At 42.9% G+C, this 17926-nt stretch overlaps 2 protein-coding genes across 2 annotated transcripts in view; both read right to left on the bottom strand.

Annotated features, from left to right (window-relative positions):
- The window catches only part of LOC108033056 (uncharacterized), a 94710-nt gene extending 81807 nt beyond the window's left edge, over positions 1–12903 (bottom strand). Inside the window, exons 1-2 of the mRNA XM_017107186.3 lie at positions 12772–12903; positions 11709–11884 (exon numbers count right to left, since the gene is read on the bottom strand). The gene's annotated coding sequence lies outside the window, so the exon portion shown is untranslated. The remainder of the gene's footprint in view (positions 1–11708; positions 11885–12771) is intronic.
- Positions 12904–15764: 2861 nt separating this feature from the next.
- LOC108033203 (vanin-like protein 3) lies at positions 15765–17877 on the bottom strand. The gene is made up of 2 exons (XM_017107450.3): positions 17126–17877; positions 15765–16869 (listed from the first exon to the last, which is right to left on the bottom strand). Exons 1-2 carry the CDS (start codon positions 17835–17837, stop codon positions 15977–15979), a joined length of 1605 nt encoding a protein of 534 aa, XP_016962939.1. The 5' UTR covers positions 17838–17877; the 3' UTR covers positions 15765–15976.
- Between the last annotated feature and the right edge of the window lie 49 nt (positions 17878–17926).

Here is a 17926-nt window from a genome sequence, read left to right on the forward strand (position 1 = left end):
ACGGGGGAAATGGGGGTTCAATTCCGAAGGGATGACGGTGGTGCAATGAACTGCGTATAATTTGTGGCAAAACAAAATGATTGATTCCTCAGGAGGAGCAAATTGATTGATGGAAAGAATGAGAAAAGTGTTGGATTTTGAGGACCAAATATTTTAAGATTTAAGGAAGTAATGCCCAACCCAACTCCTTATCAAATTAACTACATAAACAGGGGGTCGATGGTTAATGTTAAGGATGGTTAAGGGACTCATTCTTGTAACCAACCTATTCAAATAAGGCTTATCCTATTTCTAAGCCTTTGGTTAGTATTTATATTTCACCTCCTTTCTTTTGAATAAAATAATGAACCATCAAATTGATTGATAAAAATAATTAGAAATGGTGTTCCATTTTGTTTTAAAATTAATTAAATACATTTACCAAAAACAAACCATCACTCTTTTTATAAAGTTAACCAACCTAAAGAAGGGATCATTTCGATTTCAAGGTTTATGTTCCTTTGTTATTTAACGGCCCTCTCCGTCTTTGTTTCGGATCCGTTCCCCTATGCCGCCTTATCCAGCCTATCCAAATAAAGCTCATCCTATTTCTTTGCCTTCGAGCCGTATTTATACTTCACCTCCCCGGGTTGTTTCTCATTTACCAACCCATCTATCTATCGTTAAATCCAACTGTTTGCATCTCATCCCAAGGATCCGGGTATTGGAGCGCGCTCTAATCCGGCCTCCCGGTAGGCCCGGCCCTCAATTACTGGACTTATGGCGGAGGATTTGCGGTGGCAGTTGCCCAACCACCTCGGCCATCCTGGTTATCCTGGTTATCCCAGGTCCTTGTCCCTTAACCCGCTTTCAACTGCTTCACCTCGTTAACCCCCCACTGCCGGCAGTTCCGTACCCATCCCTTCCCTCACCCGCTGGTTTCTTTTTCCTACTCGAGTCCGGGGCAATCCACTCAATTTTTATTCGTTATTTTCATGTTGGCAATGCAATAAAAGGGGCCCATTCATGGGGGCTCTTTCCTTGCCTTTGGGATGCCTAGAGGCGGTGCCATTTTGCGTACTCTTCCTTTCTTCCCCCCATTTCGGGATCCTTTCTTCGGGTGAAAGGGACTTGGATGCCATAATATGATGAAGTGATTGAAGTGCCGGCGAGTCGCTGGAATGACCATTAGACATGCAAAACGGCGACGTGTTGCTATTTATGCTGCCTCATAGCCTGCCCCAACCCCACCGATTTGCGGATTTAACTGGCATTTTCATAACGGGCCACATTGTTAGGACATTTTATTAACCTTTTTTGGGCTGTTTTTTCCTTTCATTCGCCGCTTGTTTGTTGATTGCTGCGTGTTAATTGGCCACGCAATGGCGACAAATTGAGTTCACCGCCACCCACTGACCCACTCGACGACGCCTTACCAACCTGTTTACCCGCTGCTTACTTTTGCAGGGACCTTGCACCTGACCCCGAGTGTTTTTGGGCCGCAGTGATGGAGATTCATCTCCATGCCAAATGTATGCCAAGTGGCATCCGCTTGGCATAATGAGCTGCGTCTACAATTGCTCTGGCCTTGACATCTGCCTAAAAGGGTGGGTGCCGCAGCACCATAGCACCTTAACACCACCCACCAACCCGCCCGCCCATCTGTCCGATGGTCCTCCTGGCACATTTGTTTTTATGTCACTGCGTCAACGCAGTTTCCATAATTTTAGCATTTGTATAAAATTCGCCTAAAAAGACAGTAACATTTCGCTATCAAGAAAGATTAAATAAATTTTCATTAAGGCCTCCTTACTGACTCAGAGTTGCTTTTCAGCTGCTCAGTGTGACCTTGCCAGCTAAAGAAACTTATAAACAGACCATATTTAAATTCGTGTGTCAAGCTTCGCTATCAAGAAAGATGAAATAGATTTTTAAGAAGGTATAAAACTTGATTCAGAGTTGCTTTCCAATTTAAAATAAAATGAGCACGAGCTCTTTAGTGTGACCTTGCCAGCTGAACAATACAAAAGATGTCCTTTCAAATATTACTTTAATACCTTAAAAAATGTGAAAATCTAAGATAAGGGTGCTTGGGTTGGCAGAGAAACTCTAAGATTGAGTGCCAATCTACTGGATTTAATAACAACTTGAGACTGTGGACCCTGAGTATATTGCTTGGCTTATACCTGAGTAATAAAATAAAAGCATCCATTTCGCTGGCTCCACTGTATCGAGGTGGCAAGCGATGCTATCATTAAGGGCTTTACGACAATGCCGGGCAATAAAATTAATTAAAATTCAATAAATTGACGCCCGAAATGGAAACATTCAAATGGGAGCTGAGGGAGTCGTGATACGGATCCTTGGATGGCTTGGGCTTGGGTTTGGATGGGTCCTGTTGGGTTGGGTTGGGCTGGGGTGTACCAGTACAAGCTCACGTTTCACTAGAGGATTCATCGCTGATGTTTAACACTGGGAATTGTTGGGTGGCTGTGGGTGTTTCTGGGTGGTGCGAGGGCCTCGTTCTGCTGGTGCCTGCTTATGTTAATGCCCAATTACAATTGTTGTTCGCATTTGCTGTTTGCGCTGGAAATTGTATTCTCCCGGGTAATAGGAGAGTCGGAATGGGATGGGTAAATATTGCTGAAAGCGAGACAAACATTTAGGGCGAAATATCAGGGGGAAATTTATGGGCAAGGAGCAGGGGTGGTGAAAAGAGGTCATGGAAAATATGAAAGGAATAAATATAACGAAAATAGACGTTAATACGTTCGGAAAAGCAACAATTGGGGAGAGGGCTGAAATCTTGTTGATGGCATTTGTAAAAATTTTTGATTTTGCCGATAAAATACCAGATAATTGGGTTGGACGGACAATTGTTACGTTAAGGCGCAAATTCAATTTGGGAAAAAATTCGCATTTTATTGGCCTGTATTCCAAAAAGCTCGTTTAACCTATCACGAAAATGTATTTAAAATAATAATTACCAAGGTATTTATTTTAAAACTGCCTTCTCCTAGGATAATCAGCTCTTTTCCAAACTATATAGACAGTAAACTTTATATCGCCCATAAATTATTGCCAAGCCAAAAGGACAACGAGAATTTGCGAGGCAAAAACCAAAGAATAAGAAGGAAAATTCCATTTGACATCCTTCCATTTTTTGCAATCCATTGCCATATTTTCTATCTTTCAATTCCGCACTTGCCTCACATGCCTCAAATTTGTTATTTATGAGTTCGACCATCGACAGGCAGCAAATAATTTACAGCATCGTAAGAATGGAGCCCCCTCGAAAAAATCTCTATAAACAAAACACTTGGAAATGCACAGGTAATAAACAACAACAACTAATACTACGAGGGGAAAAGCAAAGAGCAAGAAATAAAACTATGTGCCAGACACAACAGAAGTACGGCTCTTGGGCCGAGTGAGGGAAATTCAAAGCCGGAGAATCGAAGGGTTTAAACAGAATTGGAAAACTGCACTTGGACCCAAAAAGGACACCTCGCAGGAGTGCGAGAAAGGGGATTTTGTGGGGGCAAGAGGACTATCGAAGGGACTTCGGCGGCAAATTGAATTGTTCGTCATTGAAGAAAATGGCAAGTGATTGCGAAGGATGGAGGCTGGATGGAACGATGGGGTGCTACGAAGTGGCCCAAGGACCACAAGCATAGGGGATGCACAGAAATAAAATACACGGGATCCCTACATAATATTTATAACATTTTACCTGGGCTTTCGTACCTGGAAAGTGTTATTTCCGGACTATTCTGAAGTGTCTTGTACTTGATGTTCAATGTTCTTTTCATCTCTGTGCTTTAATATATTTACTGCCATGGTTTTTCGCAGTGCTTGGCGTGGGAATCTATACACATGGCAACAGTTGGCCCACAAAAGATTTCACAGTCAAAACAAAACCGAATGCCAAAATGAAGACAGCAACTGGCAGCGGAAATTGAATCGCACTGCTTGCGCGTGTTTGTGTGTGTGGGTGATGGTGTGGCCCGGTGTGCGTGTGTGGACGGGTGTTCCTGATTGAGTGGGTGTCGCACATTTTCCTTGGGTACGCCTTAACTATCCTAGAGCTCGGCGTGCTGGCCATCAATTCCAATCAATGAAAATGGTGTGCGCAACGATTTAAATTTGTTTGGTCTAGTGGCTCAGCTGATCATCATTTGTTTCATGAAAAAGGAGCAGTGTGACCATGCCACAGTTTGAGTGAACGAGTGGGACTGTTCGTCGTGATTTCTGTATTAAAGTTTAAAGCAAACAGCTTTTGGAACACTTGCATGACATATATTCGTAGTCTATTCAAGTCGAACTCGAAAGAAAGTTATCGCTCATTGTTACCACTAGAAACTTTAACTTTTCCATTGAATCCCAACCAAAATGTATCTTTAATAGCTTCCCAAATGGCAAACACAGATAACTCCGGCCAAGTGAAAGTTTGATTCAATAAGAGCCGAGTGCCGAGAGCTGAGAACCTCGTGGGGAAAACTCCGGACTTTTCCACCCGTTTGTCCACCGCACTAGTCTCTTTTTTTGCACACTTTTCCTCCGGATTCCAGGGGAATGAAATATGCTCGCATTCAATTCACTTCATGTCCTAACCATATTTTGACAACTGTTACCGCAAAAACAGAAAACCAACAGAAAAGCTCAAAAAAAAATGGTGGCGAGCAAAAGGGCTTCAAAGGGGGTGAAAAGGGAAAACAAAAACCAGAAAAAAACTAAAAAAGAAGTAACGGCTTGGCCAGCTGTGGCATCCACTTGTGGTTATTTGTTGTCGGAACTTTTGCTTTCTACCATGCCCCAAAAATTCCTCTTCCGTTGAAAACTTTTACGCTTTCCTTTTTTTCGGCAATTTTAACCAGCGCTAATGTCTCTGTATGTTTGTGAGTTTTTGACCAAGGTTTCGATTTTCACTTTTTTCCCGCCCCAACTGTGCACAACATATTTTGAAATTTTCATTTAACCATTGCACTTGCAGTTTTGGGAATGCCAAAAAGGGAGCACACACTTTGCAAACGCTTTGTCAAAGAGGTAACACGAGTATGACCGAAAAAATTGTATATTTTTTCTATTTTTTCGGAATTCAAAATATAAACGAAATATATGTATTTGTGATTTTTGACAGAACTGGCAATATAACGTTTACCTATTATATGATTTATGCAAAATATATCGTTGGGATATGTTTTTAGCGCTTTGTCAAAGAGGTAGCGAGAGTGTGGAAACAATAAGTTTTATCTTTTCAACATTTGTTTCCCCACAAACAGTAGGAGCTCCTTAAATAAATAAAATAAATGCAATTAGCCACGTATACGTGATATTTCACATAACTGGCCATATTACGTATACGCATGCTATGGCGCTTATGCAAAAATGAAACGTTTAAGAATATTGCGTTTTCCATCTCCATGATATGTTAACCCACATCAGATAAGTGGGTAAATTAAATAAATTTCCCCCGCCCCGCCACCTGCCTTAAAGCCATTTATACATGTTCTTTGCTTACATCTGTATAATTAATCATATTTTATGGGCTCAATGCCGATTGTCGCTGACATTGTTGCCATATCATATATGCGTGGGTCTTTTTTGTGGGTGGTCCGGGGGTGGTGCCTTGGGATGGGCAACCCGTAGTTGTTGTCACTTATTCATTGCACAGCAGATAAAATTAATTAGCATATTTGACACTGAAAGACACCGCCCACTTCACCGCAACTGTGCCATTGGCATTCTTGAGCTTCGAACGCCTCTTCTTTGATCTCCCTTCTCCCGTTTCATGTTTCCCATTTCCCATTTTTCCACTTTTCTTTTTCCTTTAAGGTCCAAAGTTTTCGCAATGTGAAGATTTTCGAATTAAAATTCATGAGGAGCCACAGTCAACGACTTACAAATTTCATTTCGTTCATTTCCCAGGCTGCCGTGGGCCGGCAAAAGGGCTTGAAACTGCAGACAGTCTTTAAAAATTATGTTTATGATAATTATTATTGCATGTATATGCACGATATATATATGTATATATGTATTGTGTATATTAAATTTCTCTTTTGTCCCCCAACTTTTGCTGACATATTTTCACAAGTATTTAGAGAGAAGTTCCCCAGACTTCGGCCGCTCTCTCTCTAAACTGTAAAATTCATAGCCATTTTCGAGGGGTTGGACTGGGAAAAGTTTCGGATGGCGGGGAAAAGTATGAATTTTAAGGAGCAGAAAAATGTAACTGCCTTTCAAAATATTAATAGATATTAAATAAATGTTTTCAAGCTCTAAATGCTTGGAATCCCAAACATTTGACTCATTTTCAATCTGTTTCTCAAGAACCTTTCAAATGAGGTTCCAAAATCCAACGACTTTGGGATAATATTATCCTTTTTTTACCCATTTTAAGTTTCGAACAAGGCCCACCTGTTTTTTCTCTGTGCATGGAAGCTGTTGCTGCTGAGGCTGGCAAACTTTTTGGGGCTGGGTGCTCACACAAAAACAAACACAAGCCCAGGTGAATGGGGTCTGGGGTGGGTTGGCGGGGGGTTGGGGGGTTGTTTTTGGGTGTTTAGTGGGGGCGGCAGACTGGGAGTTTTCGGGCGCTTTGTTGCCCTCCAGGCAAAGGGCAATTTTCAGTTTGAATATTTTAGCTGCTAATTAAAATGTATTCGCGGTTAACAAAACGCGCACCTCGACGGCTGCTTTTAGCCCACCCACTCCTCCCATTTCCCGCCTCCTTCGCCTACTAAAATGTTCCCTCCCCGCCCCGTTTCTGTGGCCAGGAAAATGGGAGAAAAGTTCGGCTGAAGATGAAGCCGCAAATAAACAGAAAATGTAATTGCATGCAGTAATTTCAAGGAGAGTTCCAAGGGGAAAGTTGGCGGAGAAACACCTCCCGCAAAATGCAATGACTAAATTCCGTGCTGCAGGTTGCCAGTTGAGGCCGGAAATGCTGCTGCCGTACTGAACTTGCCCCAGACAAGTTGCTGTGGGTCGGAAATGGAAACGGAGTCGAAGTGGCAGCCGGATCACGAAGGCCTTCACGTATGTCTGGCCCGAAGTCCTGCGATTGCAGGCGGGTCGAAGGTTAAGTGGGAAGGAATGTGGCAACGATGAATTCCCCTGCAGTATCCCGGCGCACCTGCAAATATCCCCAGTTGCCTGCCAAACAGCTGCAGGCGCTTCTGCAATTGCATTTATATTGATGTAAACCCAATCAGCACTCCGCTGCAAGCAAGCCTGGACCATGCAAATGGGGCTACAACATAACCAAGGCTAATTTAAAACAACTATGAATGTACCCAGTAAACAAAGGCATTCTGTGCAGCCTCTCCAGTTGATCCCTTTAATCAACATCCTGCACACCCATAACCAATGGTTTAATCAAGTAAAAGCTAATAGTTTCTCATCTAATAACGATTTCTATGGATTTTAATAGAGGTATTTACGATTGAATAAATCAGGTTAGAAGGATGAGCCCAAACCCCAGCTTGAAATTCAGAATAATATAAACTAAAATTTGCAAGGTTTTCAGTATTGCATTTTGTAGCGCCTGGTTAGTCCAAAAAAATCTTTTTGAAAATGATTATAGTTTTTTAATTAAATAATGCAGTTTTTATTGGCGAAATCTTCACTAGAAAGATAGAAAACATACTATTTTCCACGAAGAGTCCCGGAAATTCGGACTGCAACCGCGGAGCACAAAAGCTGATCTCCGGGACAAGCTGGCTTAATGACAGGTACCGGAGAGCTGGCCCAGAAAACTGGCAACAGCCAGCAAGCGTTGGCAAACATTTCAAACTTCTGGCCATATCTGGTAATGAGTGGGCAACTCCCTGGCGAAACTCCGGTGACCTCCGACCTCGGGACTCCGGGCAGAGGAGCTCATCAATGCGGCAGCCCCTCCGACCTGCCACGACCCCCTGCTCATTAACCGCTGGTCACTCGAGTGAAGCCCATGAAAGCTCCTCTGCTCCACACACCTTGCAGAGAAAGAAAATTATAGGGCATTCTCGGCAAAAGTATTAAATAAAAATTCCATTGAAACCAATTTTCAAACCGTACACAATGTACACATCTACCTTTAGTATTTTCAGCTAGTTCATTGACTTTTGCATGTTTTGCCATTAGAACTGTCACCCCCGGACAATATGTTCTTCGCTGATCAGGAGCATTTAATCAGCTTGAAGGTGGTTTGTTCCCAATGCCCGGGTGCTTTGGGCGCCGTGCAGTTCACCTGTCGGGCAGCATACTGTGCACAATGTACACGGGTGTTTCGCAATGTGCCCGTCTCCCTCGCTGCCGCTCGCCCCGTCTCTTTCTGGGCAGGAGGGCCGCCCGATGCTCTTTCCCTTTCTGGCCGCGCCGGGCCGTGCTGCTCCATCGAGTATTCAACTCGCATCGCTTGCAAAGTGACATGGCATATTTCAAGGTAAACATTCTGAATTTTGCATATCAAACGCGGGCAGGGCAGAAAGCAAACAGCACAAAAGAAGGGTGGCAAGAAGAGGAGCACTCCTGCACACAGATACACCAGCAGCAGACCAATGCACGCGGAGCGCACTTACACACACTCAGCTGCGTTTTCCACGAATTGCTTTGCAGTTGAATGAGCTGAGTGCTCCCCCTAAGCCATGTGCCACGCGAAATGGTCTGTCTGTGCGGCGGCAGCAGCAGCAGCAGCACCACCCACCGAAGCGGCCCCAGCCACAGGCCACCACCCACCACCCCCCGAACGGCCACTGCAAGCTGTAATTGTATAATTAATGAACGCCGCCCGCCGATGGACGCTTAGTGCAAATACTCGGGTGCATTTGGGCGCGGTGCGGATAGTTTCCAAAAGCGAAAAATTCCGAAAACCGCTCACAACCGGTCAAATCTGCTGCGATCCGCCGTTCAGCGGCAGTCCCAAACCCAGTCCCTTTTCGCGAGGGTCGCCAAAGCAGTAGTACCCCCCAAAAGTATTGGGTACATATCCTATCCTATTACATCCTATCCAACTATATCCTATCTAATTATAACCTATCCTATTATATCCTATCCTATTACATCCTATCATATTATATCGTATTGTATCTTATCCTTTTATATCTTATCCTATTATATCTTATCCTATTATATCTTATCCTATTACAACCTATCCTATTATATCCTATCCTATTATAGCCTATCCTTGTTTTATCCTATCCTATTACATCCTATCATATATATCGTATCCTATTATATTTTATCCAATTAGGTCCTATCCTATTATAACCTATTCTATTATATCCTATCCAATTATATCCAATCCTATTATATCCTATCCTATTATTGCCTATCCTTGTTTTATCCTATCCTATTAGATAGAATCCTCTTCAAGGAACTTGGGCACCTTTGAAAGCAAATTATATTTAAAGCAAATTTACATTTCTTGGATAGGAAAATACCATTTTAAATGCGCTTAATAAGTTTATTACAGCCAAAGTTGTAAATCCATAATTCTTTAAAGACATTGCATATCATAAGAAGGTGATATTAAACCTTTTTTTAACATTATTATTTTATTAAACATTAAAAGAAAATGTTAAACCTCTTAAAGTTTTACCCCAACGGGTCAAATATATATATTCCTTGTATTTTATATTAATATTATTATTTATGCACACCAGCCTTTGCATAATTATACCCTCAATACCCTCGTTATTTACAAATTTACGGCCAGCTTTTCTCTTTGGCTCTCAGATCAACACCAAATCCACCATGAAGGATATGGATTTGAACGGCGAAATGATTAAAAACTTGCGCACAGCTGACGTGTGTGAGTGTTTCGTCGGAATCCCGATCAATAGAATCGCAAGATAATTGCTTAACTCGGGCGACAATGCGCCACTAATGGAGGAACAGGCGGGAAGGCACAGTTTGAAGTGATTTTCAATATCGGCCTGATGTCAATTAAAACTATTTTCGACTCATCTGGCCGTGCGAAATGCAGTAATTAATCGGGCAACCCGCTGGTCACAAATTCCATCTCCGTCCGGCCGTGTCCAGTGCGGGGCCTCTCTCTCTAGCCCCCTCTGGCCCTCTCTTTCTACCGCTCTCTGCCCGTCTCTTTCTGCGTGTATGTGTGCTGCTCTTTCTCTGTCTGTCTCTGTTTACAATTGCCGCCCGCTAATTTATTTGAAAAGCCATTTGTTACCTTTGGCTTGCCTCTGTTTACACGTCCGTCCCGTCTGTCCGTCCGTCTGTCCGGCTGTCCGTCCGGATTTTCAGTCCGTCCGGATTTTCTATATACCCAACATACGCGCGTGTGTGTGTGCCCGGGCCCGTATATGTTGGCTTTTTAGATCTCGCTTGATATTGGCGCATTACATTTACATTCACAATTACAATTAGCGTTAATTCGATTTAGCCAAAGAAAAGGAAAAACGCAGGAGAACAGGGAAAAGCCATTCCCCGGGAGAGGCAGAAAATCAACAACATTTTACTAATTGTTTAGATATGTGCATAAAAAAATATGTGTGTAGACATGTGCCAACCGCCAATGGGCTTTATAATCAATTCGTTTAGCGAAATCCGGACAAGTAAATAATGGCAAAATCGGAGAGAATGAATCGAAAGCGGGGGAGGGAGAGGGAGGAGAGCATTTTATTGATACAAATGCGGATCGAACAGCTGCCAATTGCCAAATGCCTCCAGTACTCGATAGTCTTATGTACAGCCCGAGATACACACACTGGGCCGTTTATTTAGTGAAAAATCGAGGAAAATCGGGCAAAATGTGTTCGCCTTTGTTTGTGTTTTGTTAAGCTTTAGTAAATACTTGAAAATTTAATGCCGTTTGGCCAATAATTAAGGAAAAAACATTTCCAATAGCCCGCGCCTCCCCTTCCGCCCCGCCAAACGTTTTCTTTTGATAATTCGCTCAACAATCTGGCGCATACTTCGGGATATTAATCATACGCACAGTTGGCAACTTTGATTCAGTCAACGAAGACTGGAGGTGCACGCGCTGAAAAATGAAAAGCGGTTGCCCTAAGAGAGCGCTCTATTTCCATTTAATCACAGAATCTCAGAGTCTCGGAATCACAGGAAGCGACCAAGGGAAAAGCAGTCGGGGAATGGCAGAACAAACATCAATGAACAATTAATGCGAAGACAAGTTCCGAAAAAAGGAAAAATTGGGCAAGAAGTGAGTGAGAAATGGGAATGGCAGAGGAATGCAAAATCGAATTGTAAACAGTGTGTTCGATGATGGCACACAAAGCCCGGGGAAAACCATTAAGAAGGCATCGGACAAACAAAAGGCAAGGAAAATACTGAAGGGCCGATAAAAAATGTGGAGTCCAAGGTTGTGGTTTAAAATGTTGCAGCGCCGAGTCCTGCAGGGATTTATTCTCTTCCTGTTCTATTCTTAGGGCTTTCGGCAGGCCTTGTTCATGAAAGCCCTATTTACCTTCCATTGAGTAACATTTAAACAGCTTGCCTTAAATATTTAGATGTGTTCGATCAATTATGGTTTAGTAGTGGTTTAAGCAGTATGTAAAACGTAACCAACAACATTAAAAACCAGATTTACTTAAATATGATTGATCAACAGATACAAAATAAGCCCCATGAGTCTTCAGATTTTTCGTTCAAGAAATGTGAAATAATTCAAACACTTTCGCAAAACGTTGCTCTCAAAAACCACCACCTGCAACGCTGCGTATGCGCGATATTCTTTGAAATCGAGTTCCAGTGGCAATTTCACTCACCTTTTATCGCTCCGAAGGCCTTTTACTGGGCTTCTGTTGTTGTTTACCTTGGGTTTTCTCCCTTTCCACCCCGCTTTGCCGAAAATTTTTGCTTTGTTTTAATTTCAAATTTGGCTTCGATTCTTTCCGAATGCTCAACTCGCTTTCAGCTCGGTGTTGTCTTTTATCTGGTGTCTCTGCCAAAGTCACAACAATAACCGAAAAAAAACAACAAACATTGGTACTTTTAATGGGGTGTTGGGAGCATGGTGTGCGTGTGCGATACAGATCGGCATAGTATATATAGAACTATATAGAATTTCAAAACAAAAGTTGCGCGCCCAGGAAGTCCACGATTGTTGATGGTTGTTGCTGTAAATCGCCCGTCGGCGCTCGATGCCAAAATACCTCGGGGTATTGAACGAAAAACACATTCCGAATACAATAACTCCTCCAGAGAAAACCGAAAAACAAGGGAACTAACGAAATGCGTTCAGGAAAAACTGGAAACCGAATTCCACTCTCGTTTATTACTTATTTATTGAACGGCAATCGTACAAAATAAATGTGCAGTTGGAAAAAACCACAGAGGGTATTATTTATTAGGCGATTATTTTCAAATCGAAGGTTATGATAAAGCATCAAAGAAAATGTTTTCGGTCATAAAACTACAATTGCATTGCACACAATTGAGTTAAAAAGATAAACCACTTTTTGCTGTTTTTTAAAGGCAGTTAAATTTGGCTGTGAACAACGAATGAAAATGTTTGTAAAAGGTATTTTCATGCAATAAGCCGAAGTTTATGGCTTTTAAATAAATATAGCAAGTTTGTTTAAAAAAGAACGCAAAGAGAACAAGAAGCAACGCGGGATCTTTCCAACAGGCCTCAATTTTCTAGAACATTTCTAGAAGATCTCTCGTTGGGTTTATTGTCAGGCACTTTTATGGATTTCTTTTCGGAACGTTCGGAACTTTAACCGTCAAACAATTCAAAAAAAGTCTCAAAAAAATATCGAAGTCCCTCCGCTTGCTCTTATGGTCGCGCACTAATTCGGTTGAATTGTTGAAAACTTGAGTGCCAACGGTATTCGGTGTTGATTTGGGTATGGCTGCTCCTCTGGTGTTTTATTTAGTGGGTATGTGTTTAGTGGGTGGTGTGTATCGTGTCGCTGGGACTCCAAGAACTACAACAACGCAGTGTTATCCGCTCGGAGGCTGAACGCCTACTGGATGTTTGGATGTTGCACGCGCCGAAAGCTTCCGCAGAATGTGCCGTTACGTTTGCCAAAGCACGCAACGCGTCGGCGGCGCAGCGGCAGAGCAGCCACGGCGCCGCTGGCAGCGACGTGCACGAACACGACCGAACACGAACGGACACGACCACGAAACACCGGACTGGACTCGGAAACTCAGGGGAGATTTCACCAATCCATCTAGCTGTTGAAGCACAATTTAAAACTTTTCAAAATTTTAATATTATTAGTAATAACAAAAAGGCGTTTTAATAAAATTACGCAGCACCGTAAAAATTAAAACTGTGCAAAACATGAAAAGTTACCTGCTGAATGCACACAAAATTTTAGCATACAATATATTTCCTCACAATTTAAAAGTTGGATTTGCCAGTTGGTGAACCGAAACAGGAACAAAATAAACGGATTATTTTAATGCTAGTTAAAATAGGTAAAAAATAGATCTTTATTATTTAATTTAAATTTTAATGCGCACGCGCCAGAGATTTAGAAGTAACTGAAAGAGGAAAACAAAGAATGCTGTGTGCAACGTATAGTAACCTGCAATTTGTGTACAAACGTAAAAAATAACTACATATGTATTAATTTAATGACAATATTTAACACTTGTTCAAATAATTAGATCCGTAATGCTTTAAAATACTTAGTGTTCCTTGAGTGAACACTGATTGGATCATTTCGGGTCTTCGGATCCCGCCAGCTGACTGACCGTTTTCGTTAATTGCATTTTCTCTAGCGCGGACGGCCAAAAGCGCAGCGCCTTCCGCCCTGATCCATAAAACATATCTGCCTGAATAATTCAAGGCAAATATAACGCAGTCTACACGCCGCCAACTGAAAACTCTACACGTCCTCGCTCACGCACCTTGCACAGTGGGTGCGGCCAGTACCATAACTTTATGATGAATATAATTATATATACATATATGCACAAAGCTGTTTGCAAATTTTATAAATAAGTATATTGTATGTTTAAAAAATTAAATTAATTACAATAAAGTTAAATTTGTTAAAACCAAGAAGTTTTTAAAAAAAGAACTTTTTTAAATTATAATATTTATATTATATTGTATTTAATTCGTTAGCCTGTGCCTCTTTTTATTTCCAGTAGTTTCTATCAATTTAAGAAAATGTAATACTTTATATGCCCAAAGCCTTTCCAAAAATAAATCTTTATGTGAGGTCATGGATACAGCATTTATAAATTAACAGGGTAAAGCTAAAAGATGAAATGTTAAATGCAGTAGAACAGTTTCTGGCCAAATCATAAGGTTTGCGTAATTTAACTTTAATAATAACTATTTAAGAAATATAATATAAATCTGTCAATATTAATCTCAATGCCTTCATAAGTAGATAAGCTTATTAAATGACAAGGTTAGTAAAGCCTTAACTTACAAAAAGTTAACTTTCATGACTACTACTGGTGTAAAAGTGAAAGGAATTTAAGAAATTTTATTTAAAAATTATGCAACAAATAATAACCCCAAAACGAACTCGGACAAATATTTTCTTAAAAATATGAATTATTTTTACAGCCGGTTGACCCAATCGCCCACTGTTCGCAGGTGTTCTCAGTGGAGACTTTCCACGGAGAGACTTTGCTCTGCTGGGGTGCTGCCCTTCCAGTCGGGTTTCCCTTCGTTTTCCAGTCGGCCTCGTGCTAACAAGTGGAAAGCAACAGTTGAAATGAATGAAAACTTTGGACGCTGCTCGTTTCCCGCAGTCGCCGCGGACGGAGGCGCAGACCGCGACGCCGGCAGCGACGCCAGCTTCATGTGTTGCTTCTGCTGCTTCACCTGCTAGCCCAGTGGGTGGCGGTGGGCGGTGGGTGGCTGGGCAGTGGGTGGAGGTCGCTTTCCGTTAGCTGTTGCTTTTCCAGCACACTGTTGCTCTCGCTGAGACGTCTGTTTTTTTGCGGTGGTGGGCGGGGGGTTTTCCGGGGGTTTTCGGGGTGGATTGCTCTTGGTCCCGTTAAGCAGCAACTAATTTTTGTTAATCACACCTTAATGACATGAACTTGACACCATTCCAATGCCGCCGCCTCGATTTCCATAAATTAGGCAGCCAAATAGACAACGTGCTGCGGCTTGATGCACGGCAAACAAATCAATTGCACTGCCATTGGGGATACGAATCGTATGAAAAACATAGAATATTTTAAGTTTTTACAAGATTTACAAAGACAGGAAAGTTCTTTGTATTTCAAAGTAGGTCTTGTACTATTAAATATTAAAAAGCAAGAATAATATTAATACTTTTAAGTTTAGATACTTACATTATTGCTACCTGATATAATATTGGGAATATTAAATCTAATGTATTATACCTAGCAGTTGTGTCAAAAAAAAACTTTCTTTATGGAAAATCCTAACAATTGCTTTTCAAAATCCCCAACTATTTTCATTTAAAGTATATTTTTTTCAGTGTGCGTCTGCTTGGGCGACACTTAATTACAATGTGCCAGCTTAAGGGCAACTATACAAACAACGCAACTACAAAGTGCAGCCCACAGCAAGTGCCACACACACACCAAGCACACACACCAAACACACACACACACCAGCATGCACGCATTGATTTTAATGAGCTGCCAGCCGACAAAAGGAACCAAATCGTTTTGACAGCCCGCGAATAAATCAACTTTTTGATGCACCTCTTCTCTGATTTACGACTGAGCGTTGCGGGGAATTTGCGAAAAATGACTGGCAATTAATAGACTTGTTCGAACCAAATAGTTTTGCTGGCACTTAATATTAATTACGGGGTGCTCGACTCGTTACTCTCGTTCGAATTGCTTTCGGGCAATAAATGTAGATATAATTCGCGGCTTTTCAATGTGCTTTTGGAATATTATCCATCGCACAGATATTTATTTTAAAAAAGTGTACTTTTGAATTATTAAACCTATGTTTGATCGATCAAAAGTATTGTTCAACCCCAAAACAAGATTAGTTAGGAAGTGGGTGATAAGAGCACCCTGAATATTTGGCACTTGGATGCTCTACATCCAGGTAAGTGAGCAATGGATTGACCTACTCCCAGGTGAGATGCATCATCATTAGGAGCGTGATTAGCAGAAACAGCAGGGCGCCCAATCCGCTGCCCTCCGCCGTGGCGGCTCCGCCCTCCGCATACTCGTCGAAGTAGTTGCCGTATATGGCGAAGGTCATTAGCTGGCTGTGGGGCTGTCGCAGCTCCATCTTAATCTGGGTGAGATTATCCAGTTCCTCCGTCGACCAGGCTAATTGAGAGGGTTGCAGGGCATACAGATGCGAGGCGCTGAGTGTGCTGGGCGTAATGAGGCGTCGAGGTCGTCGCACAAACTCCCCCAGGATCTGCAGCTCGGTGAAGAGCACTTGCTGCTCCACCAGGTGTCCCAGTTCCTTCTGCTTCTCGCCTATCATCCCACAACTCTCCACGTCGGAACTGCTGCAGGTGAACAAACCGCACAGCCGGATGGCACTGTACTGCTCCTCCTCGTACCGCCTTTGGCCCACCCACACCCCCAAGCGGTAGCTGTAGCCCGGGTCTGTGCCCACCGGCGACCAACTGATCCGGAACTCACAGCACAGATCCTCCTGGCAGATCCTCTTCTCCACGGAACTGCCCTTGACCATGGGCAGCTCCCAGGTGGCGAACTTCTTCAGCTCCGGCTGCTGCAGTAGCTTCAGTTTGATGGGAGTCGGCTCTTCCGGGTCCGAAATCTCATCCGAAGGATCCAAGTCCTGCTCGGGATCGAGGGGAACCTTGGCCAGGAGCAACCTCCTCTGACCCTGCGTCTCCTCCGTCATCATGAGTCGAGCCAGGGCGCCGTGTTGGCCCGCATAAATGCCACTGCCACTTATACCGCCCTGCGGAAAAGATCCTCCGGAAGCCAGGAGATTCACTCGGTTGGACCAGGCCCAGCCCTGCTGGAACTGGGAGGCTGCAGAAGGAGTTCATAAATAGGTTATTACAGTGACTAAAACGCATATTTAGGAGGTTAATTAGTGGAAAAATCATATTCTTTGAGGAAAAAATTAATTTTGAACACCTGCACTACATTTTTTTGGGTTTGTACGATATTGTATGATACTCCAATTTCAAAAATTAAAAAAAATGTATTCGATTGCGAGAAAATAATATTAGCTTATTAACTTTATTATTCTACTAAGTTAAAAGCTATAGTAAACTCTAATCACCTGTGAGAAAGGGCAGCTCCGAGTTGAACATTTTGGTGACGATCACATTGCGAATGCCCAGTTGCTCCACCAAATCCTGGGCCGGGGTGTAGAAGAGCATGTCGAAGCAGATGAAGTGACCGAAGGTCACGTTGAAGTCCGTTTGGAAGGTGGCCAGTTCCGGTTCCTCAGTTCGGTTGGTCGACGGTTCCAGGTAAAGATTCCACTTTCTATAGCGCGAGATCACAGCTCCCTGCCTATCGAACACTACATTGGTGTTGTGGATGACATAACCGCGACTGGAACAGCTAACATCCGAGGGACAATCCTCAGGAGCCCGTTCCTTGACGTTGACAACGAGGTAGGTGCTGTGTTCTCTGGCGGCACAGGCCAGTTGTCGCAGGAAAGGAGCTATCTCGGGATCATCACCAGCCCGCTCCTCGCACAAACTCAGCTTCGTGGACTCCGGCACCGCCGTCAAGGTGACCACACTGTTCAGGGCGGCCTCCGGGAAGACGATGATGTCCGCAGTGCCATTTGCCGAGGCCATAAGTTCCAGATAACCAGCCAGGTTCGCCTCCAACAGCTGCTGCGAGCTGCCGCCCATAATCTCCGGCCGGAACTCCGCCACACCAGCTGTGTAAAATCCACCTGATCCACCACTGGCCACAACCAGAGATACCAGGAAGAGAACGCCAAGGAGCCCAAAGATCCGACGCTGGAGTCCCACCATGGTGCTTGTTACCCAACGATCGCAAGCCGACTAATCCCAACCGGTTTTCCACCTTCCGTTGAAGCTATAAATGCGTCCAAACATACATA

This window comes from Drosophila biarmipes, chromosome X (genome assembly GCF_025231255.1).
Source record: "Drosophila biarmipes strain raj3 chromosome X, RU_DBia_V1.1, whole genome shotgun sequence".
NCBI classification, from domain to species: Eukaryota; Metazoa; Arthropoda; class Insecta; order Diptera; family Drosophilidae; genus Drosophila; species Drosophila biarmipes.